This window comes from Paramormyrops kingsleyae, chromosome 7 (genome assembly GCF_048594095.1).
Source record: "Paramormyrops kingsleyae isolate MSU_618 chromosome 7, PKINGS_0.4, whole genome shotgun sequence".
Lineage (NCBI taxonomy): Eukaryota > Metazoa > Chordata > Actinopteri > Osteoglossiformes > Mormyridae > Paramormyrops > Paramormyrops kingsleyae.
This window is the reverse complement of record NC_132803.1, coordinates 294231-318906: the sequence shown is the minus strand read 5'-3', so window position 1 is coordinate 318906 and position 24676 is coordinate 294231. Positions and strand designations below refer to the sequence as shown.

Below are 24676 nucleotides of genomic sequence, written 5' to 3'. Positions count from 1 at the left end.
TAAGACTTCTCCTGGGTTATGGTGTACAACTTTTGTCAATTTCAATAAAATATTATTGCTTTAGAAGAAACTCAGAAAACAGAAACTCCTTAAATCTCCCTTGGGAATTAATAGAACTGCACAACATTTTTTTTTTAAAGTTTTGCTTCTTGGAAAGTTTTTGCTGATTGAGACAGGTACCTGTTGGGTTTGCACATATGTAATTTTGGTTTTGCTGCATCACGTAGGAACTCTGAGAAATAGACCGTTAACTCTTTACCAGCAATAACGTATTTAATCGCGTTTATGTTTCTCATATGCTATTAAATTCAACATAATTGGAAGTGTTTTGCTCTTGATTTTCATTTGTATTCAATGTCAGGTACATCACGTTACAGTGTTAAACAGTAGTCAGCAGAAATATTCATACCTGGTGACATCAAACGCCATTCCAACAGTCTCGAACCCAGCAATTTGGCGTTTGCTTTTGACAGACCCAAATTCTGACTGTGTTATGAGATGTGGATCACCGGATGAGCACGGTTCAAAATCTGTATCAATGTCCCTGCCAGTTCCCTGCATTGCAGTTTCTTCATCTGGCTCGTCTAAGGTCCATTCCTCTTGTGGTTTCGGAATTGGAAGACTGTGGTCATGTGGCATGGGTCTCATTGCTTAAGGCATATTAGGGTATTCAATTGGCTACTTGTTTTTGGTAGAGAAACCAGACACATTAGTCAAACAGAAGTAACAGCCTGCCACATGGTCTTTCTGTTCTTGCCATATCATCGGGACAGCAAACGACATTGTCTTTCGAGTGCCTCTGAGGCAAGGTCTCAGACAGACAGCACATGTCGTTCAACAAATGTGAGGAGTCCATTACTTGCCTTGATCACTGATTTTACAGTTGTACCGATGATATGCTTTCTTCACGAGAGCAGTCATTGAGCATCTGTGAGGCGCAAGCGCATATTCGCAACAAATATAGCAAAATGTATTGCGGCTGTTAAGACATTGATAAGACATATCGACCGACACCAATCATCCTGCAAATGTCTATAGCATCTACCTGACTTGTTACATTGCTATTGAGGCAATGCTATATTCTGAAACAATACATACACACTATCAGTTCTATATTAACCCATTGAGCAGCATCTGCGTATGCAAGCCACTTTTATAGCCTGCTGAGGCAGTGTCAAACTGGCTCCGGCCTGTCCAGGCATGCCCAGGCTGCAAACTTCCAAAGAACAGCTTCCAACCTGACCCGATTCCATTCTCATTCTGTAAAAAACATTGTCGATAGGTCTCTTACAGAAGTGAACATTTTTGGACGCAAATCTGAGAAAAATACATGACAAAACTGAAGATTTCGATGAATACGTGATGGGCAAATCTGGATGTGATCAGCAGCCAAAAATCTATAAGAAACACCCAACAGCGTTCAAGAAGCAAAAACTTTATTGTGCAGTGTAGTTTATCTGTCTAAAAGAATCCTCAAAAAAGCTTAATAGAGAGGAGAAAATGCACCTAAATGTTTAAATTATGTTCATGTCTGTCACCTATATAGAGCTGGGTGAAATGGGCAAAAATGTTATCATGATAAAAAAAAATCATATCAGCCGATAACGATAATTACCGTGATAAATGTTTTCATTATTTCTCTCCAGTTTAAAGGCTGTTTTTTACTCCTGAATAAAAACTGCAGAAACCAGGTGGTTAATCATGGTTATAACATTTTCCTCATCGTCAGAACATAGCAAACACTTGCCAAACAGTAGTGACTGCCAAAACAACGCTTCCGGAACAATTTAAAATATAAACATTTTATATTTTTCTGACCCCTCTCTGTTCAAACAAGGGCTCAAAGTATACACCTAAGGAAACCAAAAGTGCCACGTGTACTCAAAAGTATTTTGCATTTCTCAAGTCCAAGATGGACAGGTTATTTTAGCCATCACTGGGAATCTTCCTATCATTTCTTAATTCTCTGTGGATCATTATTGTCGGAGTTTCTCATGGACTGAATTATACTTTGGACTTCCCTTTTGGATTTCTATGGATTACCCTTATTGAACCGGTTGCTTTAGACTTATTGGCTCTCCCCATGAGTTGCCAAGTTGTTTTGATGGTTTTGTTTGTTATCTGCCTACCTGCCTCATTACATTCTGTTATTTGTTCACTATTATTAGGTATACTGTTGCTTGTTAAATATGAGTGTTCTAGGGCCCATCTGCGGTTCCAGAAATCAGTCATAAACATGAAAAAAAAAATCATAAAACATTGTTATTTCAAAATAACGTCCAAAAATGATTTCATCATAAAAATATAAAAGTTTCTATCATTAAGTCATTTACCAATCATAATGCCATTAAAGGAAATATATTTCAACATGATTGTCAGTCCAAATGTGCACTTCTAGTTTGTTTATATGAATTTTAAAGCTGTCCCAAACGATTATTCTTTAAACGATTAATCTAGCGATTTTTTTTTATATTTGTTTTCAGATTTTTCGACTAATCTAACAACTTATTTTTTCGATTCATCTGATAAATTTATTGATAAGCAATTATTTTCAAGTTAGTCACTCAATACAACAATTCACCCCCTCCCACACACACACAGATCTGAAACTCTCATTAACATTTCAATTTATAAAAACATTTCTTAAACATTAGAGCATTATTAACAAAAAGGGCTAATCTTAAGAGATTCAACAGGATTTCTATTTTAGACTGAAGTTAATAATCACTGCAATAGTTTTTACTTAATTATTTCAGTACACCAATTTGACTTTAATGTTGAAATAGATGCTAAAACATGGAATGATTTCAACTAGAGAAACATGTTTTTAACAAACACTAGCAAAGGTAGCTTATCGCGGACAGCTTGCTCTACAAAGTGCAAGTTGAGGGAGGCGTAAAAACAATTTCCCCACAGGGATCAATAAAGTACCAATTATTATTATTATTATTATAGTTAAGCTTACTTCAGTGAGCAAGGAACGATTCAGGCTACAGTGTGTGAGAGTAGTCTAAAATCATAATTTGTCTCACTCTTACATGACAGAATAAGTAAACAGAAAATATAAAATGGCTGAAACTGCGTCATTAACAAAACTATATCGGAATTCAGTCTATAATTGATATAGTTTTAACAGTGCCAGCAGTGAAACAACTAGCCAGCTTATTAGCAGAATATCTTTGTATTGTAAAAGAAAACCATGCAGCAGGTCCAATAAATAAAATATTGTAGCTCTCGAGTGGCAAAGAGATCATCAAGTGGACAGTAAAGTTCAGTTATTAGCAGACTGTTTTATTGCACGATTCTTAAAAGGACAGCATTAACGTGCTCTCGAAGTGATAAAGTACTTTCCCTTACAACATGATTAGCGCATCACATAGTGCATTGCAATTACAAAACATTTACATAGTTTAAAATTCCACGTCGATGCATTTTTATAGTAGACATCGTCAATTACTTCGAATAATCGTCCCAGCCCTAAAGCACCCACCACTCAAAGTATGCAGACATCAGTGTTGGTACCTCGTTGAGGGTCGAATGATTGATATCTGTTATATAATCCTTTATTTTAAAAAAATGCTAAATTGGGCAAACACAGACAAAAGTGGCGAAGAAGTCAGAAGTGGCCCAAAAAGACTGCGTATAGACCCACAAACAGCAAACACGTGAAACCCAAGGAAAATATTGAATTCACGGTGCAGAAAAAAATACTGATTCCACTACTGAGCTATAAGTGAATTGTCTTCCTATTTGTTTCAGAAAGGTCCTATCATCAATATAACCAGTGACCTCCTTTTAAACACCAGCAGCGACATACTTCGACATACAAAGAAAAGCCTCGCTTTAACATAAATACTAAAAGAATAGATTGTTTTAATCACTATTACAGTTGGGTATGGGTAAGCGGTCTTATTATTTAGAAAAGAGATGCATATAATGTTTATTCATTCGTTTTGTATTTGTCTGAGTAAAAAAGCAAAGGAATGATAGGCCGCTTCAGTCGAAAACTGCATTATACTTCTCATTTCAAATAAAATGCAGGGTTGCCAACTTTGGTCAGCTGCATGAAGTGAGATTTTCTGTTCTCTGTTCTTCACACACATTTACAGTGGTACCTTGATTTACGAGCATAATTCGTTCCGGAAACATGCTTGTAATCCAAAGCACTCGTATATCAAAGCGAATTTTCAATGGAAACTCATATGATCCGTTCCACAACTCAAAAATATTCATATAAAAATTAATACAAAATATAAAGTAAAAATACATTAAACAAATTAACCTGTGCTTTACCTTTGAAAAGAATCGTGGATGGTGTGAGGGAGACGAGAGAGGAGAAGAGGAGGGTTATTTTGTAGGACGACTTTCACTATAATTAATGGAATCACTGCTATCTGTTGGCTCACTGGAATCTTTTTCTGTTTGTGCGACTTTAACAAGGAACCCATCCAATGACAGCCTCTTTTGCCTCCTTTACGATTTCGTAAAAATGTGGACATTGCATTGTCGTTAAACAGATTCATCGCTCACACTGCTACGCCCTTATTCAGGTGGTGCTTTTCTACTAAATTTTGACTATACGAGTGAGGCATGCCGACTGAGACAGAGCATGGGAGACGATTACCCACAATTCCGCAGCGGGAGAAAGTGAATAACCATTGGTTCAGTTGTGATGGCGTGCGCTCGGCGTCAAAACAAGAAGCGCACGCATGCGCTTCCTGTTTTGAAGCCGAGCGCACGTAAAAACAAGAAAAACATATGATTTTTGATGATACTTGGCGCTCGTAAACCAGGACTTGCTCGGTTTCCAAGTGAAAATGTCATACGAGGAAAGGTTAGTTGAGCTAAATCTTTTCAGCCTCAAGCAAAGGAGACTGAGGGGGGACATGATCCAGGTCTATAAGATTCTAACAGGTTTGGATGCTGTTCAACCGAAGTTATTTCAGCATTAGTTCAAATACAAGAACTCGTGGCCATAGGTGGAAATTAGCGGGAGAAAATTTCAAACTGGATTTAAGGAAGCACTTCTTTACACAGAGTATGGAATAGTCTTCCTGATAACATAGTGCAAGCTGAATCTTTGGGTTCCTTTAAATCAGAGCTAGATAAGATTTTAACAACTCTGAGCTATTAGTTAAGTTCTCCCCAAGCGAGCTCGATGGGCCGAATGGCTTCCTCTCGTTTGTATAGTTCTTATGTTCTTATGAAAAGAACTGTTGGGCGATTGTACAAATAGATTTAACACAAAATAGGAGCCGTCTTTTTAGAGACTGCCAAAAACTAAATAAGTAAGTATCGGACGTGGATTGGTCACGTATGGCCGATAACCAATCCGTCAAATACGCATGGATCAGTGCCAATACCGATCTGAATATCAGATTGGTTTATCTATATCGGAAACATAAACCAGCAACAGCAAATTTTACAGTAACAAACTGGGACATATTATTGGACATAAAGAAAATCTCTTTCTGAATAATGAGAGGAAAATCAGTAAACAGCTGATGTTTGACTTTGGAAATGACCATCAAATAAAAATGTAAAACCATGTTGCAATGATGCCCACAATACAAACTTAACACCATCTTTATTCAGTGTCAGTAGAATGCCCTGACAAACAGAAAGGCATGTATGCTTAAATGTGTGCACACTATCCATTAACACACAACAGTCCAACAGAATCCAGTACCTATTTGATCAATGGAAAGAGCCCATTAATCACTATCACTAAGAGGTTATAATTTTACATTACTATTTTTGCAGTTTTGTGTCAGGTCTTATTTTTAGAACTGTATTTATAGTGCTGGCACTACTACCTGTATGTATGCCATTCCTATAACCCATGCAGAACTGGACTATGGGGTGGGGGACCGTGAAAGAGAAACTCAGTAGGGGGGACATGCACAGTCAGCAGAATCTGAAGCTGCACAGCACTGTTCAGCTGTTAAATTAGCTCTGTTGTGGGGCAACAGAAAGGAAACCTTGCACGCACACAAACACACACTAAATGCGAGTGACATTGGTTGATCTGGCAGTGGTACTCAGTAGTTAGTGTTGGCCTACCAATTCAAGAATCAAAACTCCTCTCACAATAACAACAACAACAACACTCACACACACCCAGGAGAAAGATACTCTAGGATCAACTTTCTATTTGCATGTAGATCAGATTCACCCAATTCAATGATTTGCCCAAGGGCACAAACCCAGATACGAAATCTGTTCTATACATGCATTGCAAAGCTAGGTAACATGAAGAACTAAATGAGGAAAGACCAAAGGAAGAGACAGATTATAGGGCCGTGATCTAAGGAATTTTATTTTTTAATCTTTTTTACCATAGATGAAGGCACTTAATTGTTAAAGAGTTTGAAAAAATCCAATCAGGTATCCCTTAAAAAGGTGAATTCACCAAATCTCAACTTACTCACCTACAAAAATATTACAAAAAAAGGTAACATTTAATTATTTTGTGAATTGTGTGTACATCAAAGAGAAGTTAGCAAACAGAACTATGGGCATTGCTCGAATTTAACGGCTGTCTGGTCATCTGTGACTACCAAATTATCTCTTGGGAAACAATAGGTACTGACGGTAACTTGCTAGACAACCATGAAAATTTTCACCTAGTCCCTTTATTGGTTTTTATCGAAGCCGTCAAACCATATGTCCTTGATTGGATCAATCACCATCCCATCAGTCCGGGCACTGATATGCAATCTATCCAGTAAGCCCCACATGCTCGGCTTGTCTGCCGCGTTGTCAGCCTTGACACTTACCTCACAGATGTTGCGCTGCTGGTGAACACACATGTATATGTAACACATTAAATATGTATGTCTTAAGTACCCATCATGTGCTTTATGCGCAACTGCGATGTGGTATTTCAGACAGTACATTTGTGTGGGTATCAACTTGTGTGGTAGTGATGGGAATTCCAGCTGTTTTTAGTGAGCCAGATAATTTGGCTCTGATCAGCAGTAAAAGCCAGCTCTTTCAGTTGCCAAACACTTCATTTAGTACAATATCTGGTTATTATAATTAAGGTTGTCACCTGTCCCTTACTGAAATGCCGCATGCCATATTATAAGGGATGGATGGCAACTCTTCTTATAAATCGGCCAGAATTAGTAATGCTGAACTTTGTAAATTACTGTTCTGCTACAAACACTAAACACGGTGTATCTGGTCTTCATGCATAAATGTATGCTGTGTGTCCATATGTAATAAAATAAATACAGTCAAACCCTGGAAGTACATGGGTTTGGACAGAGCAGGTACACTTTTACATAGATTTTATTTTCAGTAAAAATATTGGATTTTTTTGTCTTGTGCAGTTTGTCATAAATGCGTAAAATATGTATTGGGATGTTTTTTCTCGAACAAATATAATATGTTTTACACAAATCTATTACATAAAAGGTTATTTATTTTAAAAAAGTTGGTCTACAAAACAATAGTGTTCTGCATGGTTTATGGGACGACACTAATCACCTGCGCACATTATAAATTTCTATAAATTATAAATTTCTTTTTAATTTTTGATATCAAGTGTTAGTGATGTGTAACATCTACAAACAATGTTTTGTATCATATAAGGCAATATTGATGTAGGTACTGACAGACAGACGATTCATGTTGTAAATAGACAACGCAAACTTAAAATATTGATGCAGCCGTCTTTTGCAGGGCAGTATCATTTATCAGTGGGCAAGTCCAGGTTATGCAGGTGGTAACCCTATGGACAACTGGGAAAAAAATCCTTAAAAATGAGCACCGACTATGGGGGCTGTCAGGTTTACTAGTGGCGCTTTTCCACTGCCACCAAGAACTGGCAGTTTTCCTTTGTGCATGGATTATCCATCCATCCATCCATTGTCCAACCCGCTTATCCTACTGGGTCGCGGGGGGTCCGGAGCCTATCCCAGAAGCAATGGGCACGAGGCAGGGAACAACCATGGATGGGGGGCCAGCCCATCGCAGGGCACACTCACACACCATTCACTCACACATGCACACCTAAGGGCAATTTAGCAACTCCAATTAGCCTCAGCATGTCTTTGGACTGTGGGGGGAAAACCGGAGTACCCGGAGGAAACCCCACAACGACATGGGGAGAACATACAAACTCCACACACATGTGACCCAAGCAGAGACTCGAACCCAGGTCCCAGAGGTGTGAGGCAACAGTGCTAACCACTGCACCACCATGCATGGATTACATGAAGGAAAAAAAGGGTATATTTTATATATTATTCATTATTACTAGTGTCGCACATCGAGATGTACCGGTCCATTCCCAATAACTAGGAACTCCAGTTATCTTCCAACCTCCTACTTAAAAAAAGTACAGTGGTACCTCGGTTCTCAAACTCACTAGAACTCAAATTTCTTGAAAGTCGAACAAACCAGTTTGACCTAGAACTCGATCTGAATATCAGAAGTCGACCGTGAACGCTGACCTAATATAAATTGTACGCGCCGGGAAATGAGTCACACGGCACGTCTCTGAGCGGAAACAAAAGGTAACGCTTCCGTGTCAGCCTCGCATTTGTTAGCCATTGCTCACCAAAAAGTTACGTAATAGTTGTAGAAAAGTTTGCTATTCACGAACAAATTAACGAATACAGAGTAATAATAAAAATAAACAATGGACCGCATGGCATAGTCTAGCGTTGGCGCAGTGTTGGGGCATGGCTTGGGGTTGTCACAATCTACAGTTCTCCCCATCCAGTCTGTGACATAGATGCAATATGGAGGAGAACTCAAACACAGAGCTGTTTGAGCAAATCAAGCAGCTTGTCCGAAGAAAAATACTGTGTCTGTCGTTTGGACAAATTTTGGTTTTAGTGAAGACGACAGAACAAATGTAAAAACTGTGGAAAATCAGTTTAAGCGATCAGTCTATACAATCTTTTGTTAGAAAAAAATATCCCAGTTTTAATAGTTAAGCATATTTACAGTACAAACCTTGTCAGTGAACTATGAGGCCAAAAAACAAACACAAAAACAAAACAATCGTTTATTAATCATAATCGAGGTAAAATGTTCAATATGCTCAGTGATATTGATTTGAGATCATATCGCCCAGCCCTAGGGTCAATCTTGAAGTCCAAATTACTAGAGGTAAAAACAGTAATGAGAACAAATGAAATGGTTACTTTATTGTTCCTAAGACAGCAGGTGACCATGAACTATTGCCAACAAAGCTATTTTTTGGTCTTGTTCTGGTGATAAAGACAAAACACTTCATGGCAGTTTAGTCTGATGCAGTCAATGGAGTTGAGGGCTCACACAATACAGTACCTTAAAAACAAGACACCTCAAATCACTGCAGAGGGACACACAGAAAATGAGTCCAAGAATAGAGTACCACCTTCATTATTCTTACACGAAAGCAGATATCCATAATGTTTTGTTAGATAATGAAGATAAACAATGAACAAACCTAGGAAATGATATGCATAGAAGTGCATTGGGAGAATGAACATTAAGTGTATGCTCAGTGAGTACAGTACATACATTACACAATTCAAAAAATCAATAGAGATATATCAACACAATAATATAAACTCAGTGTTAATGAGCCGATAAACAGCAGAAATTCAGAAAAAGTAATGCAAAATATATTAGAAGAGAAAACATGACAACACATGCAAACTTCCCTCAGTTTCTAAGACCATGGGGTACCACATTAAACTTCTTCAAAATATACACCAGATATTAAGGAAAAAGTTTTATTATTTAAATCAGTGACATTAGAAAACAGAAATAAAACAAAGCTGATACACTGTGTTTACAAATCAACAAAAAGAAAGGTGGCTTTCCTTTTGTGCCTTATAATGAACTGCTATACTGTGGGCAAATAACCACAGCATGCAGAGCTACTTGCCGTTTTGTTGTTAGAATATCTAAATTCAATAGTCCTAGTTTACCATTACACAGATCATCTTGCAAAAAATCAAAATTCTAACTTCCACCATAATTCAACAATATATGTATACATGTGTATGTGAGTGGGGAGGGGATTTAGCTGACCTTCAGGACCGGGACAGAACTGTTCTTTGGGAAGAGACAGGGGTGGCAAGAAATGTCCTGACTGCAAGGCTTGCAGATATTTTTGCTTTGGACTAAAATGATTAAGTGATTTGAATTCTTTTACTTTCTTTTTATGTTTTCAAGGGTCAGTCAAGGAAACAAGACAGGCTATGGCACTGTCCCACCCATTTAAAAATTCTGCCACCACAAACCTCTTATTGAATCTTAACCACTACATGACCTGCCTTGGCATCTATCTCTACATTTGTTATAAGAACAAATCCCCCCCCCATTGGAATTTGGGTTGCAAAACTCTCTGTCCATTAGCAGCAGCCCTTCATCAGGGCACAGCTGGAGAAACTGGCTAGGTCATGCAATATGCAATTAATTAGAGTCCCATTAGGGAAACACTGAAATTGGGACACTTGTATGTAAGTATGCAGGCAACCTCTGGGATATGGAACTATTCCCTATTTCTAATAATTTTGACTGAACTCATTAAGAAAATAAAGAGTATTTGTGTATTTTATGCTTAAATTGAACTGCTTTATTTGGAAAAAGTCCTGTCAGTCAGTGGCTAAAATGTAAATCTGTAAGTTCTCCATGTCATTTTCAATGGAAAGCCAGTTCAAAGTGATCAGTAAAATAAAATGGAAGGGCAGAGTCCAACAAACTCCACCTAGCTGCCTCTGTGTCACAGTGGGAAACACAGATTTAACTGCCTTATTGCAAGATGAATCACAAACATGTAACAGGAATAAGTTACACTTGCACTTAATTTAAAGTGGTGTAAGCAAACATCTCAGCATCTATTTGTGTACAATGACAAACCTGTGAAGGGACATATGGGGAAAAAAGTTAAAACCACAGCTTCTAAAAGGCCACCTCCTGCTCTGTGACTAACAGAGCTAACAGTTATACCATGTTTTCAGTATGTCTGCAATGTTATACAGGTTAAAAATGAAATGTGTGGAGAAAGGTGACATCTAAGCAGTGAAATAATTCATTTACTAACCATTCCTATTAGTGTATTACTAAGTTTCAGGCCCTTTGGGCATCAATCCATTGCAGTCTGACACAATCCTTCAGAATTAATTTGGTGCCGGAACAGGCCCAGCAAATAAAAGCTTTCTAGACAACTCTGTCAGTGCAGGAATACTGGCCAGCACCAAACCACTAAATGCATGTATTTAATAAAGTCTCAGGTGGGTTGTTTTAAAGGGAAATTAAAAGACTGAACTGGCTGACCTGGCACTTCAATTAGATAAATTTTCTTGATGTGCATAGACAGTGCTCAAACAGGGCACAGAAGGCTAAAACCAAAGTTGGACTAATGTTCTCATTGACAATTGAAGCAAAGTACAGAACAGTATTATTGGTGAAAAACAGAAATATAAGGGGCGGGGGTGGAGACAAAAAAAGGCCTCAGTTCAAGATCTTGGAACTGAGGAATTAAAAGTCATTTCTGTTGATGGTTCTTGTATAAACTCTACATAAAGCAACACAATCAAGATCCATCATTGACAGAGCTGTAACAACCCCCTACCCAAACTTCAGAAATTCAGAGACTGACTTCATAATGAGAATATTAAAATGGAGACAAAGAAAGTAGGGCAATGGTGTCATTTAATCTAGGAAAAGATCAGACAGGCCTGTAGCAATGCCTCCTTCTTTTGAAGCTGATTTACATGTTTACTTCCAGTATAACATTGTGCTCTGCTCCAACAAAAAAGTAGCTTCAACCAGCAAAAAAGGAAAATGTAACATGACAAAGACCCCACTGCTTTTTATTAAAGTATGGGATTAAAAACAACCACTATAACAACAGAACAGTTAATTTCTAAAAGATGCAGAGAATAACCCATTTCCTTGCATCAGCGCACATTACTGCTCATATCGTCACGGCAGTAGTTAAGCATGACGTCAGTAAAACAGGGTGAAGTAGCGGGCTGATGGCTCCTGGATTCTTTCCTTGGTGCGTTATGCGTATCGCTTGTTCCGCGATTTCACCCAGATCATTCACCAATTTGACACTTAGAGATGAACAGCATCGTGTACCGGCTACATTTTCAGCCAGCATCAACTGTTTCCATGACACCCTTCGGAGCGCCTACCTGTGTACAACAGCTCTTCCAGCGCGCGCGCACACACACCTCGTATTATGGCTGTGTGTCACTGAATCAGGAAAAGACTGATGCGTTTCTCACTAAATCCAAAATAAAAGCGTATGTCACGTTTTCCAGAAACCAAAGATTTCCACAAAAGGGGCTTGAAAGACGCACATGCATCGGATTCCTATATACCTCGACAGCCACAAAAATGAAGGGACCGAACAGCTTGCCATCCGCATCGCTCTATCTGGGGCGACTGCGGAGGCGGAGTACGGTGATCCAAGTCCATTTGCTAAAATAGGCAAATTGACGATCCAACGGATTATATGGCGCTTCACTTAAATGGTGAGAATTGTGGCATGGAGGCGCCCAAAAGTGCTTAATGTCCTGCCACGTTCATAATGATAAGGACGATGAATATCAGTGCTGGGTCCCACAGGTCGATGCAATGGACAAGACAGGTGCCCTTAATGAAACTGCTACCTGGCAAATACCAAATCCCACCCAGGCATGCTGATGCAAAACCGAATATAAAATAGCACAAAGGGATTATTTAAAGAAAAAGCCAAGCACCTACCGCCTTCCTTTGAACGGTTTGAGTGCGCCGCCGTGCGTCCCTTCCACTCCCGCTGCGGCGACACGAGACGCGGCTGCTGTCCCGCTTTCGGTCAGTGCCGAAACGACAGGAAAATTGAGGTACGGGAAGACCCTTCAGCTACGGAGCAGACTAGGCAGACGAAGAGCGGTCTGGCTTACCTACACCACCACAGCGCTGCCGCCCGCTGCGCAACAGCTACCTGTCAGCCCCACTGACACGTCCAAAACAAAACAATAACCACCCCTCCCAAAATCAGGATAATTATTTTTTGGCATGCAGCGGGTCTCAAATGCTGAGCTTAAGTGACAATACGTGGTGTGAGTGAAGGAGCGGATTTAAGATGGTTCACGCCGGGTGAAAAGTGCCGGCTGCTCCGGAACGTGACTGAAAGCCGGACCGCCGCATATCAGTGCCTTCGCGCTGTCACCCGCGCGAGCAAGCGACCCGTTTAAACTTTAAACTGCATTAACTGCACGCGCTGGCGAGCCAACCAGCTACCTGAGATGGGCTCCCGCCCTCAGTGTCCGCTTTTCCTCGCCAGGTAGAAAACGTATGTTAATTTGACTAACTCCAGGCATCAAATTCGGTGCCTCATGGCCATTCACAGCTTCCCATTTTCATCTGCTATGCGCATCGCTTAAGCCTTGGCCGTGATTACAAGCAGGCCACAGTTTCTACTCCCCCCCGAAATACGTCCACGCACCATTCGATTCACGTTGATCTCAGATGACGTCTGCAACTGCTTACAAGCATTTCATTGGCCCATGGCTCTGCCATTTCAACAAAACGTCACGAAAATGTGGTCCCAGGCCCAGGGCACCGGCCTGATTGGTCAACTGACAGTTACAGTCCCGCACCGCCACCTCGTGGCTACCACGGAGCGACGGTGAAAAAAGGAAGAAAAAAAAAGCTCAAAATCAAGATACCGGTAAAAACATATAAAGTTCATAATAAAGGCGTTTTATTTTCAATATTTAATTACCTGGGGGTTGCAGTTTAAACAATAAAACAAATCCAAGAAAAGCAGGGAGAAAATCAAAACGATTACTAGAACGTACAGATGAATCGCATCCCACCAAGTTCCTCTTGCTGGACCCTCTATCCATCTGTCTTAATTTAACAGCAAGTGGACACTGTGGACTGTAATTCTGGCCCTGTTGTAAAAGTGGGTGAAATAAAGGAAATTCACCGTTTTTTTTTGTTTTTGTTTTTTTTTTAACACAAAAAAACCTTTCCTCACCACTTCCAACCTCTATACATACTACAAATAGGAAAAAAATATTGCCGGTTTTAAATCTATAATTTACATAAATTCAGGTGCAACCCTTTTCAGTTTAGGGTCACTTCTACTACGCAGAGCAGAATTTGGGAGAGGTTGTTTTGACTGCAGAAGGCAACTTGGATCATTTAAGTTGTATTACATTGCTCACAGTTCATCCTCTCTGCATACTGCCACCCCCAGACACAGCAGCCCAAAGTAAGAAAGACTCTGAAGTGGCCCATCATGAGAGACAGCGAGTACAAGGAACACGTACAGAGACAGGAAAAAGACCTGACAGAGGACACTACATGAGAATGGGCGGTGGGCATATCGAGAGCTGTATGGTCATGTGACTGGTGGATCATTTTTGGTTTGCAAGTGTTTCAGGTGGCAAGTGGCAAAAAAAAAAAAAAAACTCAAAATAAATATAAGGTCTTTGTAACAAACCAGGCCTTCAAAGGAAGGACTGAGAATGCAAGTCTAAGTATTTAAAAAAGATGTAATACAATAATTAAAAATTGAAGAGGGGAAATCCTAGAAGGAAGCTGAGGTACACATAGAAGTGAATGGGGGAAGAGGGCAGAGGCAAGGGTAACTGGCCCCGTGTTTACAGGAAGTACGGCGTTGTCGTCCTTGGTGGGATGACGCGCTCCGAGTCCGGCACGGCACGGAACAGCTTAGGCTCCCGCGTGCAGGCGTCCTTGAACACCATGATGGAGGCGATGTTCCCGCAGCGGTAGCAGTAGTTGGGTGCCGACCACACCGTCACCAGCTTCTCGTCGAACATGAACTTGTAGCCCTCATGGACGAGCTGGTGGGCGCGGCAGATGAGCTTCAGGTTGTTGATGTGGACAAACTGAGGGGTTAAGAAGTTCAAAGAACAGGTCAGGCAGGAGCTGAGCTACCTACCAGACCCTGTCACCCAAAGCCCAGGCCTCCAGCTGAAAGGGGGGATGGGGGACATGTCACAACAGACCTGCTGAAAATCTCAGGGCACACTCCGTTTTGGGCACTCCTTCAGAATAAAAAAAACAATACAACACTGAACCTACACCAACGCTATAATACATAATGTGAGAGGAGTAAAAGGATTAAAATCTAACTAATGTCACTTGTTTTCATGACACTACTGCCTTTTGTTTTCTGACGGTTCTATCTTGCACGGAGTGAAGCTGAACCACTAAGCGTTCCCCTAGTCTCACATTAGTTTCATGTAACCAATAAAATGTTTTGAATCTTGAAAGAAAACACTCCCAAAACTAAGCAACCAATCAGTTTTACACATCTATTGGTGCTTTTCCACTGGCATATAGGAACCAGGCTGTAACTGACTGAGAAGAGAGCCTAGTTACAGCACGCTCCAGCTCTTTTCGGATTTCCACTGCAGAAGGGTCGGCCCGGTAAAGGCGCCACCAGGTTTGGAGAGTGACATTGTTGCAAAACCGAAGAGATGCTTATATACTGTTCACATGGTGTACATCTTGACTTACTATGTGCTAATTTCCTAATTTTCCATCTGTAATTATCGCTGTTTTATGTTAGCAGCAAATGCTAGCAGAATTAACACTAACTTGCATAAATTTGCATTATGAATCCATTCTTTTCAGTCAGTAATTCTCCCGTATTTTAAGTAGGAGACTGGAAATTTTCAAGTTCCGAGTTATCGGATATGTGATACTACCAAAAAGGAATAATATATAGAATATTCTCCATGCATTTCAACTAATCAGAATGTGGTGACGCAACCAACTCGGTTTAGTGGCGCTGTCGGCCCTGCTAGTAAGCAAGGCCATGTCAGCACGGGTACGGGTCAGGTACAGCTCACATAGTGGACAATGGAAAACCGTCCCTTTGTGGTTCGGCTTGGTTCTTGGTGGCAGGGGAAAAGCACTATATGGATAACATGATACAGGCCCGTTTTTCCAGGTTTTCATTGTTTCTGAATACTCCATTTAAGATAAGCAACAATACTGAGCTATATTTTTGTAAACAGACAAGCAGGTCGGATGAAATGGCAAATGGCAATCTGCTGACCTCATTGGTGACCTTGGCACCAAACAGCCACCCGGCACCCCTTGGGCTGATGGCCCAGGTGTCTACGTCCTCCGGGTCTGACCACACCAGATCACAGAACGCCCCCTTGTGCGGGATCTCCTGGTTGCGCTCAATCGTCCGGATCTGGTCCAGTGTCTTGATGTCGGGAGAAAGTCCACCGTGGACACACAGGATCTGCTCGTCGATAAGCTGTTCACAAAGGAGCTTGTAATGAGATGCAGGCTGAAAATGTCCATTTTCTAGATTTGACCATAACCATTGAACCAGCTCTGGTCAAACTTAGCTATAAATCAAACACCAATATTGAACCAACTAGGGGCTCTTCTTCTCTGGATTCCTAAAGCTCCACAGTTCAGCAGACTGCAGAAATGAAGTTAACAAATTCAGGGTTCAATTGGAAAACCTCCCATACTGAAACTCAAACAGAATGGGACAGAGAGAGCCCAGCTTGGTGCAGCAGTACCAAAGACCACACAAACCGTATTACTCACTCTACAGGAGTCCCACAGGCATTCACCACTGTAAGCAGGTACAGGCAGGTAAATGCAGTGACTAGGAGAAAGTGTAAAAACCGGCCCACAATCTTAGTTTTCCTGTCCAGAATTATCAGGTTTAAATAATTCATTGAATGTCAATAAATGATACTTCAATCTTTTTCCAACCTGTGCCTTGTCATTTCTTTCAAAAATTGAACAAAAAATATTCTTTGAAAGTCTTAATTTTTTCCAGCATTCTTCTGTAAAAATTTTGGTTAATTTCACCGTCAATTTTCTCTTTGATGCCTACAAAAACCCCACTAGACTAAGGGCGCTTTTCCACCACACGAGGTACTGTACTTTTGGTACTATACTTCTGCTTTTCCTGTATTTCTGGTCGAGTACCAGTACAAAAAGTTCCAGAACTCAAAATACCAAAGCAACTGGGTTATTTTTTTAGTACTTCAAAACTTTGGGGTAAGACTTGCAAACGTGTTCGTTGTCGAATGGTTAAGGAAATAGCCTGCTTCCGAAACACTATACAACTGCAGTCTTCAAAAAAAGTTACAAAACAATATATTTCTCAAAGTATTAGTAATGGATTAGTGGACAAATGAAGTGAGCGAGCTTTATTTGCGATCTGGTCAGAAGAACAGATTCAACAAGATCAGGACGGCATAACATGAAATAAAAGTATTTTGTATAATAAACTAGGGGGCAGCACAACATTTGAATGCTTGTCAAATACTGTAACGTGATTGCATTGTAATAAATATTGGGGTATTTATAAAGCAAAAAAGCAGTTCAACAAATTTATGACAAACCAGTTTATGAGTGATTTAAGCAGCAAAGATGAAAATGATTATGACTGTATAGTAGAATGCATGTAGGACACATGCAAAAGCACTGGAGGTAAACTTTAAACTGATTTTTTAAACATTTACTAGATAATCTTGAAAAGGAAGAATCATGAAAACTGCAGTGCTTGCTGAGTTTTGTTGCCTATGACAATGTAAAAAAACTATAATGCCCGGACAGCATTAATCCTGATCTCAACCCAGTTGACTATCACGGTCCTTGTGATATGAGAATTGCATGTGTATAACATGTGATGCTGGTATTAATCGCAAAATTAACCCAACACCTTGAAGTACCGTACTTTTCATACCTTCTTGAAGTACCAAAAGCACGTTACCTAGAGCAGGGCAAAAGTGCCCCAAGTACCAAGATAAAGTGTGAAAATGTTTTTCAGGAGATTTGTAGTGAAATCCCACGATTAACCACAGATACCCACCATGGAAATGAAAGTGAGGTCCCCAAACATCAAGTTTGGGCCATACCCAAAATCCACTAAAAACAGCCCCTTTATCTGTACATCTTTAGGTGGTATCGAAACAATACATTCATATATTACATGCAACCTGTGGGAATTTTCAATTTCATCCTGCCGGCACCTACTTTTACAACATTTTGGCCATTTATGGCAGCTGCATATGTAGGTGCAGCTATCTCAGAGCAGCCAACCCTGGCTCCCAAACCACCACACCAACTACTTACCCCCTCTACGTGAGGGGCGCAGGCAGAGCGAAGCAGACCCTGCACTGACAGAGCTGCCTGTAGGCGTGCTGTGCCCAGGCAGATCCAGCAGAGGGGGGAAGCATTGCACTCACCGCCGCTACAGTCAGCATGTCGAACACCTTTGTGCAGTATCGCCAAGCATTCGCATTGCCGTATTTTGTTTGGCACTCATCTGGAATGGAAGAGGAAGTCAGAGCTCAGTGGGGATTTTCATTATGATTTCTTATAGAAGAGATACCTTAGGGAAATTGAGTAGCTTTCGCACAACCCTATATACAGGTGTTTTGGGGTCAGAGCACAGGGTCAGCCAGCGTCTAGCACCCCCAGAGCAGCTGGGGTTAGGGTCTTGCTCAAGAGTCAACATTGAGATGATCATTTTAAGAACATTTGTTTAATGTGAATATAAGGCCAAAGGCAGCATTTAACCTACTGCCAGCGGCTCTCTGCCTCATCATAATAGACCATTTATGCAATTCAGTGACAAGAAACTTGAAGACTTAAAGAGGCAGATATTGATGCTCGAGTGCCTTGACTGATTGTGGAAGAGCCTTTTCTCAGTTAGGGGTGGGCGCCACAGCCGACTCACCATAGAAGCCGTAAACCTGCGTGATCTGCCGGCTCTCGTGGTTCCCGCGCAGCAGCGTGATGCGATCTGGCCACTTGGCCTTTAAGGCCAGCAGGTATGTGAAGGTCTCCAAGCTGTAGTATCCCCGGTCGACAAAGTCACCCTGCGGGAAGGGAAGCGCTGCCTGGTGATGCGACTTGGGGCACTGCTCCAACACAATGGGCCAAACACCACTGCACCATCATGCACATCAGCTCCCGAGTACAGCATACATTTGGGATACAAAATGCCCCCAGACAGTCCACATTTTTGCCCTACTGGGAGCTGGGAGAGAGCAGAGGTGTGGACTGTCTGACAGGGAGCTGGAAGTGAGCAAAAATGCAAAACAGTCTGAAGGTCCCCAAAGAACAGGTTGTGAAACACTTACTTAAAGTAAGAGGACATAAACACAAACAGAATTATGCTACAAAATCCTAAAACATGATTAAATTGACCCATATTTTTGGCTTGGCAATGACCAACCATTCAATTTTATGGAAAAATTCTTCGACTTCAGATCTCCATACTTACCATAAAAATGTAGTTTGTATCTGGAACCTGTCCTCCGGTTCTGAATAGTTCACACAGGTCATAAAACTGGGGCAGAACAGGAAATAGAAGAGAAGGGAATCAGATTTGACTGTACCACTCAACCGGATGTGTTAATCATTAGTGGGTGGGAGAAGGGGGACTCTGGGGGTTACCTGGCCGTGGATGTCTCCACACACTGTGACTGGGGTGGACACGGGCTGCACATTGGACTCCTCTAGTAGCAGGTCACATACATAGTCACATAATCGCTGGAAGAGGGATATTTCAGAGGACAGAGTGAGCACCCCGTGCTTCGCCTAATTAAAATACTCTCAGTTACACCTTAACATTGTAGCCTGTACATCATTAGATAGACGTGTGCATTTGAAACCACCCAAAAATGAAATAGGGTTGCATTAAGCGACGAGGTTCACATATCTAATAATCAGGCTGCCGCACTCACAAATAAACTCTCCCCAGCAAAGTTCATGCAGAACGGGCTATACCGAGCACCACGATTACCATTATGCACTGTTGTCTATGTAATCATACAGCAGAATTACTAACCGGTGCCAAAAGTAAACAGTAGTTACTACAGTTCACTTGTTGGACAGCGAAATAACTGCCTAATTAGCTAACCAACCACCTTTAAACAGCTAAGAGGAACCGGCATATCAAATAAAATAAATTCAAATACCTAAAGAGTCCTATCTGTGCGGGATGATAACCCTACATCGTAATCATGGCCCAAATAGCCAAAATACCCTGGAGATCCCTCTAGCTAGCTTGCTAACATGCTAATGCAGGAAGAATGCAAGTATTCAAGTTCCGCTTAGCAGAAGCCGGGAAATCAGTCGGATTTTTTTCTTTTTGTCTCAGGACTTCGCATTATTAGATCGCCAAATTAAGCAATTAAATTATACGACCAGGAAGTGGCGGAAAACCCACCTTCAGGTCATTTTCTGGTAGATATTTGCACTGTCTTGCGATTTCCACATACTTATCTAAGTCCAACGGCGCCATTTTGAGAACAACAACAGTAGCGGAGACAGGAGCCGCACCAATGCGTCACTTCCTGTCAGATCAGCGCGCCGATCGGCCTGAATTTGTACGTGTGTGCAGTGCGCGAGTTACTTCTTGTAAATTTGTAGGATAGGAAGTGTTGTCATTACACTGTAGTACAACAAGATTAAGGTGCATTTACCTGATCGGTGCTAATATAGAGGAATGAAAGGAAAAAAATTAGTACTACATTTAAAATACAGAACTGTAGTATATGCACAAAACAAAATTATGAATTATATTGAATAATTAATTATGAACTATTGTGAATTATACCCAATAAAAAGATCTAATTACAGTGTATGCTAGTTAATTAACAGGGGTGCTTTTCCCGATAACAGTGATTGTTAGTGTTTTAGGAAGACTTGAAAACTATACCTTTTTTACGTGGTCCCCAAACTATCCCTGGTTGCTTTAGTTACTAGATGAAATACATTTTTTTGAATATGTCGAATATATTGAATATAAAACTTTACCACGGTAGGCATCTGTATGGTGTCATCATTCACTTACACTTACAGAAATCTTACAGTCACTGACAGCTGTCATGACCTGCTTGTCCGATCCTCTCGTGTGCCACGCCCCCCTCGTTAACCTCGTGTGAAATCCCGATGTCAACAGCTGTTTCTTGTTATTTCCAATTAGTCCTGTGTATTTCAGTCCGCGTTCGAGTATGTTTCCCTAGTCTTGTCATTGAAGTCCTGAAGTCTCATGGTATTGTGCTGCCTGCTTAATGTCCTGCTCCCTGTCTCCATTAAATCCCGTATTCCCCAGTCTTATGTGTCCCTCTCCTGCTTTCGCGTTCCGTGCACCGCGCCTGGATGCAACAACCGCTTTGTACCCTTCATCTTTAAACTTTTTCTCGGAAAAACTTTAATGTGAAAACTGTCGATTTCATCTTCGAAATGTGTAATATTATTCCCTTTAAGGGGCTCTGTGCTCTTTAGTATTGATGGAATATAACAATTAAGTGCCATATTTATACTTTACAAGGCCAAGAGGCAGGGGCGGATCTACAGGGGTAAAGATGGGGCAGTTGCCACTCCATCCCACCCTGTGTGTCTTGCGCCCCCAAACTTTTCTGTTGCTAAAACTGCAGTCATAAAAACGGATTCGCCATTACATCCATAAGCTGCTCTAATCACTGAAAATTTTAACTGTAAATGCAATCTTAGGTCCCGCAGAAACTTGCACTGCGCTAAAAGGTGCACGGCGTAGCGAGCTCAGAGCGCGAGCCTGCCTATACGTAGAGTTATTTCTAGGCGCATTTTAGATTACTAAAACGAAAGCTAGCTCTTTAAAGACAAAAGACCTGCAAAACACTGGTTTGTTTGAAACCACAACTTTTAAACAGTGGGTTACTAGTGGGGTCTGTAGGGTGTGAGACTGAGTGCAGCTTTTCAGCTATGGGTACGGAAGTCTGTAGAGGCCATGCATCAACTTTTTTTTTCTTCGTTATCTTGTGATCTCGACATAACCACTGTCACTTTCCTGTGATCTCGCGACAGGTTTAGTATTATCCTCATGGACGAATGCATCAGATTTTACACATATACATTTTTATCACATATAAACACGAAGACAAGTACAATACAATATAAGTATAAAAATAGTGTAAGAAATCCTCTGTGGGTATTAAAGATATATCCTTTAGCTATCCTAGCCCGCTTCCCCACAGATTACCCACCCAGCAAGCCCAAGGGATACACGCCACCAATTTAGGGATCAAATACTTTAATTAATTCATCTCCACTCAGCCGACCCATAGCACAGTACAACCAGCCTGGGAGCAGATAAACGGGCTATAACCCCGCCGCCAGAGTGTGAAACACAGCAACGCAGATTCACCAGCATCCCACTCACAGAAGCACAGCAAGCCAGGAATAATCGTAATTCACATTCAGTTATACCAAACACCCCCCTCCGAGGCAGCAGCGTACTCCCTTCCTTCCAGCCCTCCCTTAACACACACCGTATTGCACAAACCCGATCAGCTGACCATCCTAAACACACACACGGAGAATTTTAAAAAGGACACTTCCCTTTCCTCCACCAGACCCACCCACGGGGTCTAAGGGATTAAACACGGCTGGGAACCAACTTTCTCCTACCATAACAATAGTCTAACCAACAGGTGTTACACCAAATTCTGTGACCATCGAATTCTGTGACTGCTGTACATGTTCGCGAGGTTCCCGTCCACGTGCACGAGCACTCTCCGCATTTTACGCAACGCAATTTAACTGTATGTTCTCGCAAAATATGTAGAAGGGTACGAGAGTGGCTATTTCTGAGCTCCGAAACACGTCGGCAGTGCTGTGTCTAATTTCCCCGTTTATTCGCTTTAATTTTACTTCATATTATTTTATTTAGTTTTAATTTTTTGTTCATTCAGTGATTAGCAGACACTGTTGCTTGAATGTCCTCACACAGAAATGTTCATCACGGAAACTGTTTAAGCTGATAGATGGTAAATAACATTTACTTCTTAATGTTGGTTATTCACATCAAAAAGGTTTAACTTCTTATCACTTAAAAATATACTTGATTTGCAGAGCAGCCTATTCGTGCATTTCAAATGGACCAAACTGATTAAGCTGACCTCACTTCAGACTATTAATCTATTTGAATGGGCCATGAGAATGAATATGTGACCCCCCCCCCCTGTTACTTGGGAGAAAATGTCTGACACACCACAGAAACCATTTCAGGTGCCTTATCTGCCCTTCCCATGTGTAACCAAAAACTGTCACCACTCTATTCAACAGCTGGACCTAGGCACAAAGGTCACATATTTTGACAGTGGTCATCAGAATATGTGATCCCACTATTACATGAGAGAAAATATCTGGCACACTATTAAATAAGTTCAGGTGACTTATCAGCTCTTCCCATGTATAACCAAACAATTTTTTACCACAAAATAAAAGAAATATAGTAACATACTGAAACATATACATAGCCTAATAATATAAAAAACATTTATATTAAATTAATATGACCAATTAATATTAATATTACAGTAATATTACCAATTAATATTACAATTGCATTTATTTACAGTTAAGTGTTTAAATATTTTTGTCAACGTGCTACAAATTCTTTACTTAAAATTTCAACTTCTACAGTAACTAACAGTAATATAACTTTAACTGTGAGTTGAATATGTACTTGAATATTTACGTGGGGTCACAAGTTCTCACAGGAGTTAACATTTGTACGGCGTATATTTGCATGTCCGGGCGTGTTACTACACATTAAGCCATTAGACATAGCAATCTAATTATATCCGTACATAATGGATAACGGCATGATTGTGGAACTGAAAAGGTTTCTTCTTGAGGGTGAATATCCCAAAGATGCCGATAAACGTCAGCGTTACATCCTGAAAAGGAGAGCCTCCAATTTCTGTATGATTGGTAAGGTAATCAGCAGAGCAGCATAGGCCTACCCTACACACGAAAAGAGAGAAAAATGTGTCTATATATACACTCACCTAAAGGATTATTAGGAACACCTGTTCAATTTCTCATTAATGCAATTATCTAATCAACCAATCACATGGCAGTTGCTTCAATGCATTTAGGGGTGTGGTCCTGGTCAAGACAATCTCCTGAACTCCAAACTGAATGTCAGAATGGGAAAGAAAGGTGATTTAAGCAATTTTGAGCGTGGCATGGTTGTTGGTGCCAGACGGGCCGGTCTGAGTATTTCACAATCTGCTCAGTTACTGGGATTTTCACGCACAACCATTTCTAGGGTTTACAAAGAATGGTGTGCAAAGGGAAAAACATCCAGTATGCGGCAGTCCTGTGGGCGAAAATGCCTTGTTGATGCTAGAGGTCAGAGGAGAATGGGCCGACTGATTCAAGCTGATAGAAGAGCAACTTTGACTGAAATAACCACTCGTTACAACCGAGGTATGCAGCAAAGCATTTGTGAAGCCACAACACGCACAACCTTGAGGCGGATGGGCTACAACAGCAGAAGACCCCACCGGGTACCACTCATCTCCACTACAAATAGGAAAGAGAGGCTACAATTTGCACGAGCTCACCAAAATTGGACAGTTGAAGACTGGAAAAATGTTGCCTGGTCTGATGAGTCTCTGATGATTTCTGTTGAGACATTCAAATGGTAGAGTCAGAATTTGGCGTAAACAGAATGAGAACATGGATCCATCATGCCTTGTTACCACTGTGCCGGCTGGTGGTGGTGGTGTAATGGTGTGGGGGATGTTTTCTTGGCACACTTTAGGCCCCTTAGTGCCAATTGGGCATTGTTTAAATGCCACGGCCTACCTGAGCATTGTTTCTGACCATGTCCATCCCTTTATGACCACCATGTACCCATCCTCTGATG

At 40.9% G+C, this 24676-nt stretch overlaps 2 protein-coding genes across 6 annotated transcripts in view; both read right to left on the bottom strand.

The window, feature by feature from the left end:
* LOC111859008 (protein SCAI-like) overlaps nucleotides 1-13573 on the bottom strand; it is a 41779-nt gene extending 28206 nt beyond the window's left edge. For 4 of the 5 annotated variants that reach the window (XR_002841721.1, XM_023841289.1, XM_023841290.1 and 1 more), the window contains exon 1: nucleotides 12727-13573. The gene's annotated coding sequence lies outside the window, so the exon portion shown is untranslated. The remainder of the gene's footprint in view (nucleotides 1-12726) is intronic. The other variant, XM_023841288.1, reaches the window with a different exon arrangement.
* Nucleotides 13574-13686: 113 nt separating this feature from the next.
* LOC111859009 (serine/threonine-protein phosphatase 6 catalytic subunit-like) lies at nucleotides 13687-20347 on the bottom strand. The gene is made up of 7 exons (XM_023841293.2): nucleotides 20201-20347; nucleotides 19426-19521; nucleotides 19253-19318; nucleotides 18704-18845; nucleotides 18210-18289; nucleotides 16043-16252; nucleotides 13687-14864 (listed from the first exon to the last, which is right to left on the bottom strand). The coding sequence occupies exons 1-7, from the start codon at nucleotides 20273-20275 to the stop codon at nucleotides 14616-14618; spliced, it is 918 nt and encodes a 305-aa protein (XP_023697061.1). The 5' UTR covers nucleotides 20276-20347; the 3' UTR covers nucleotides 13687-14615.
* Between the last annotated feature and the right edge of the window lie 4329 nt (nucleotides 20348-24676).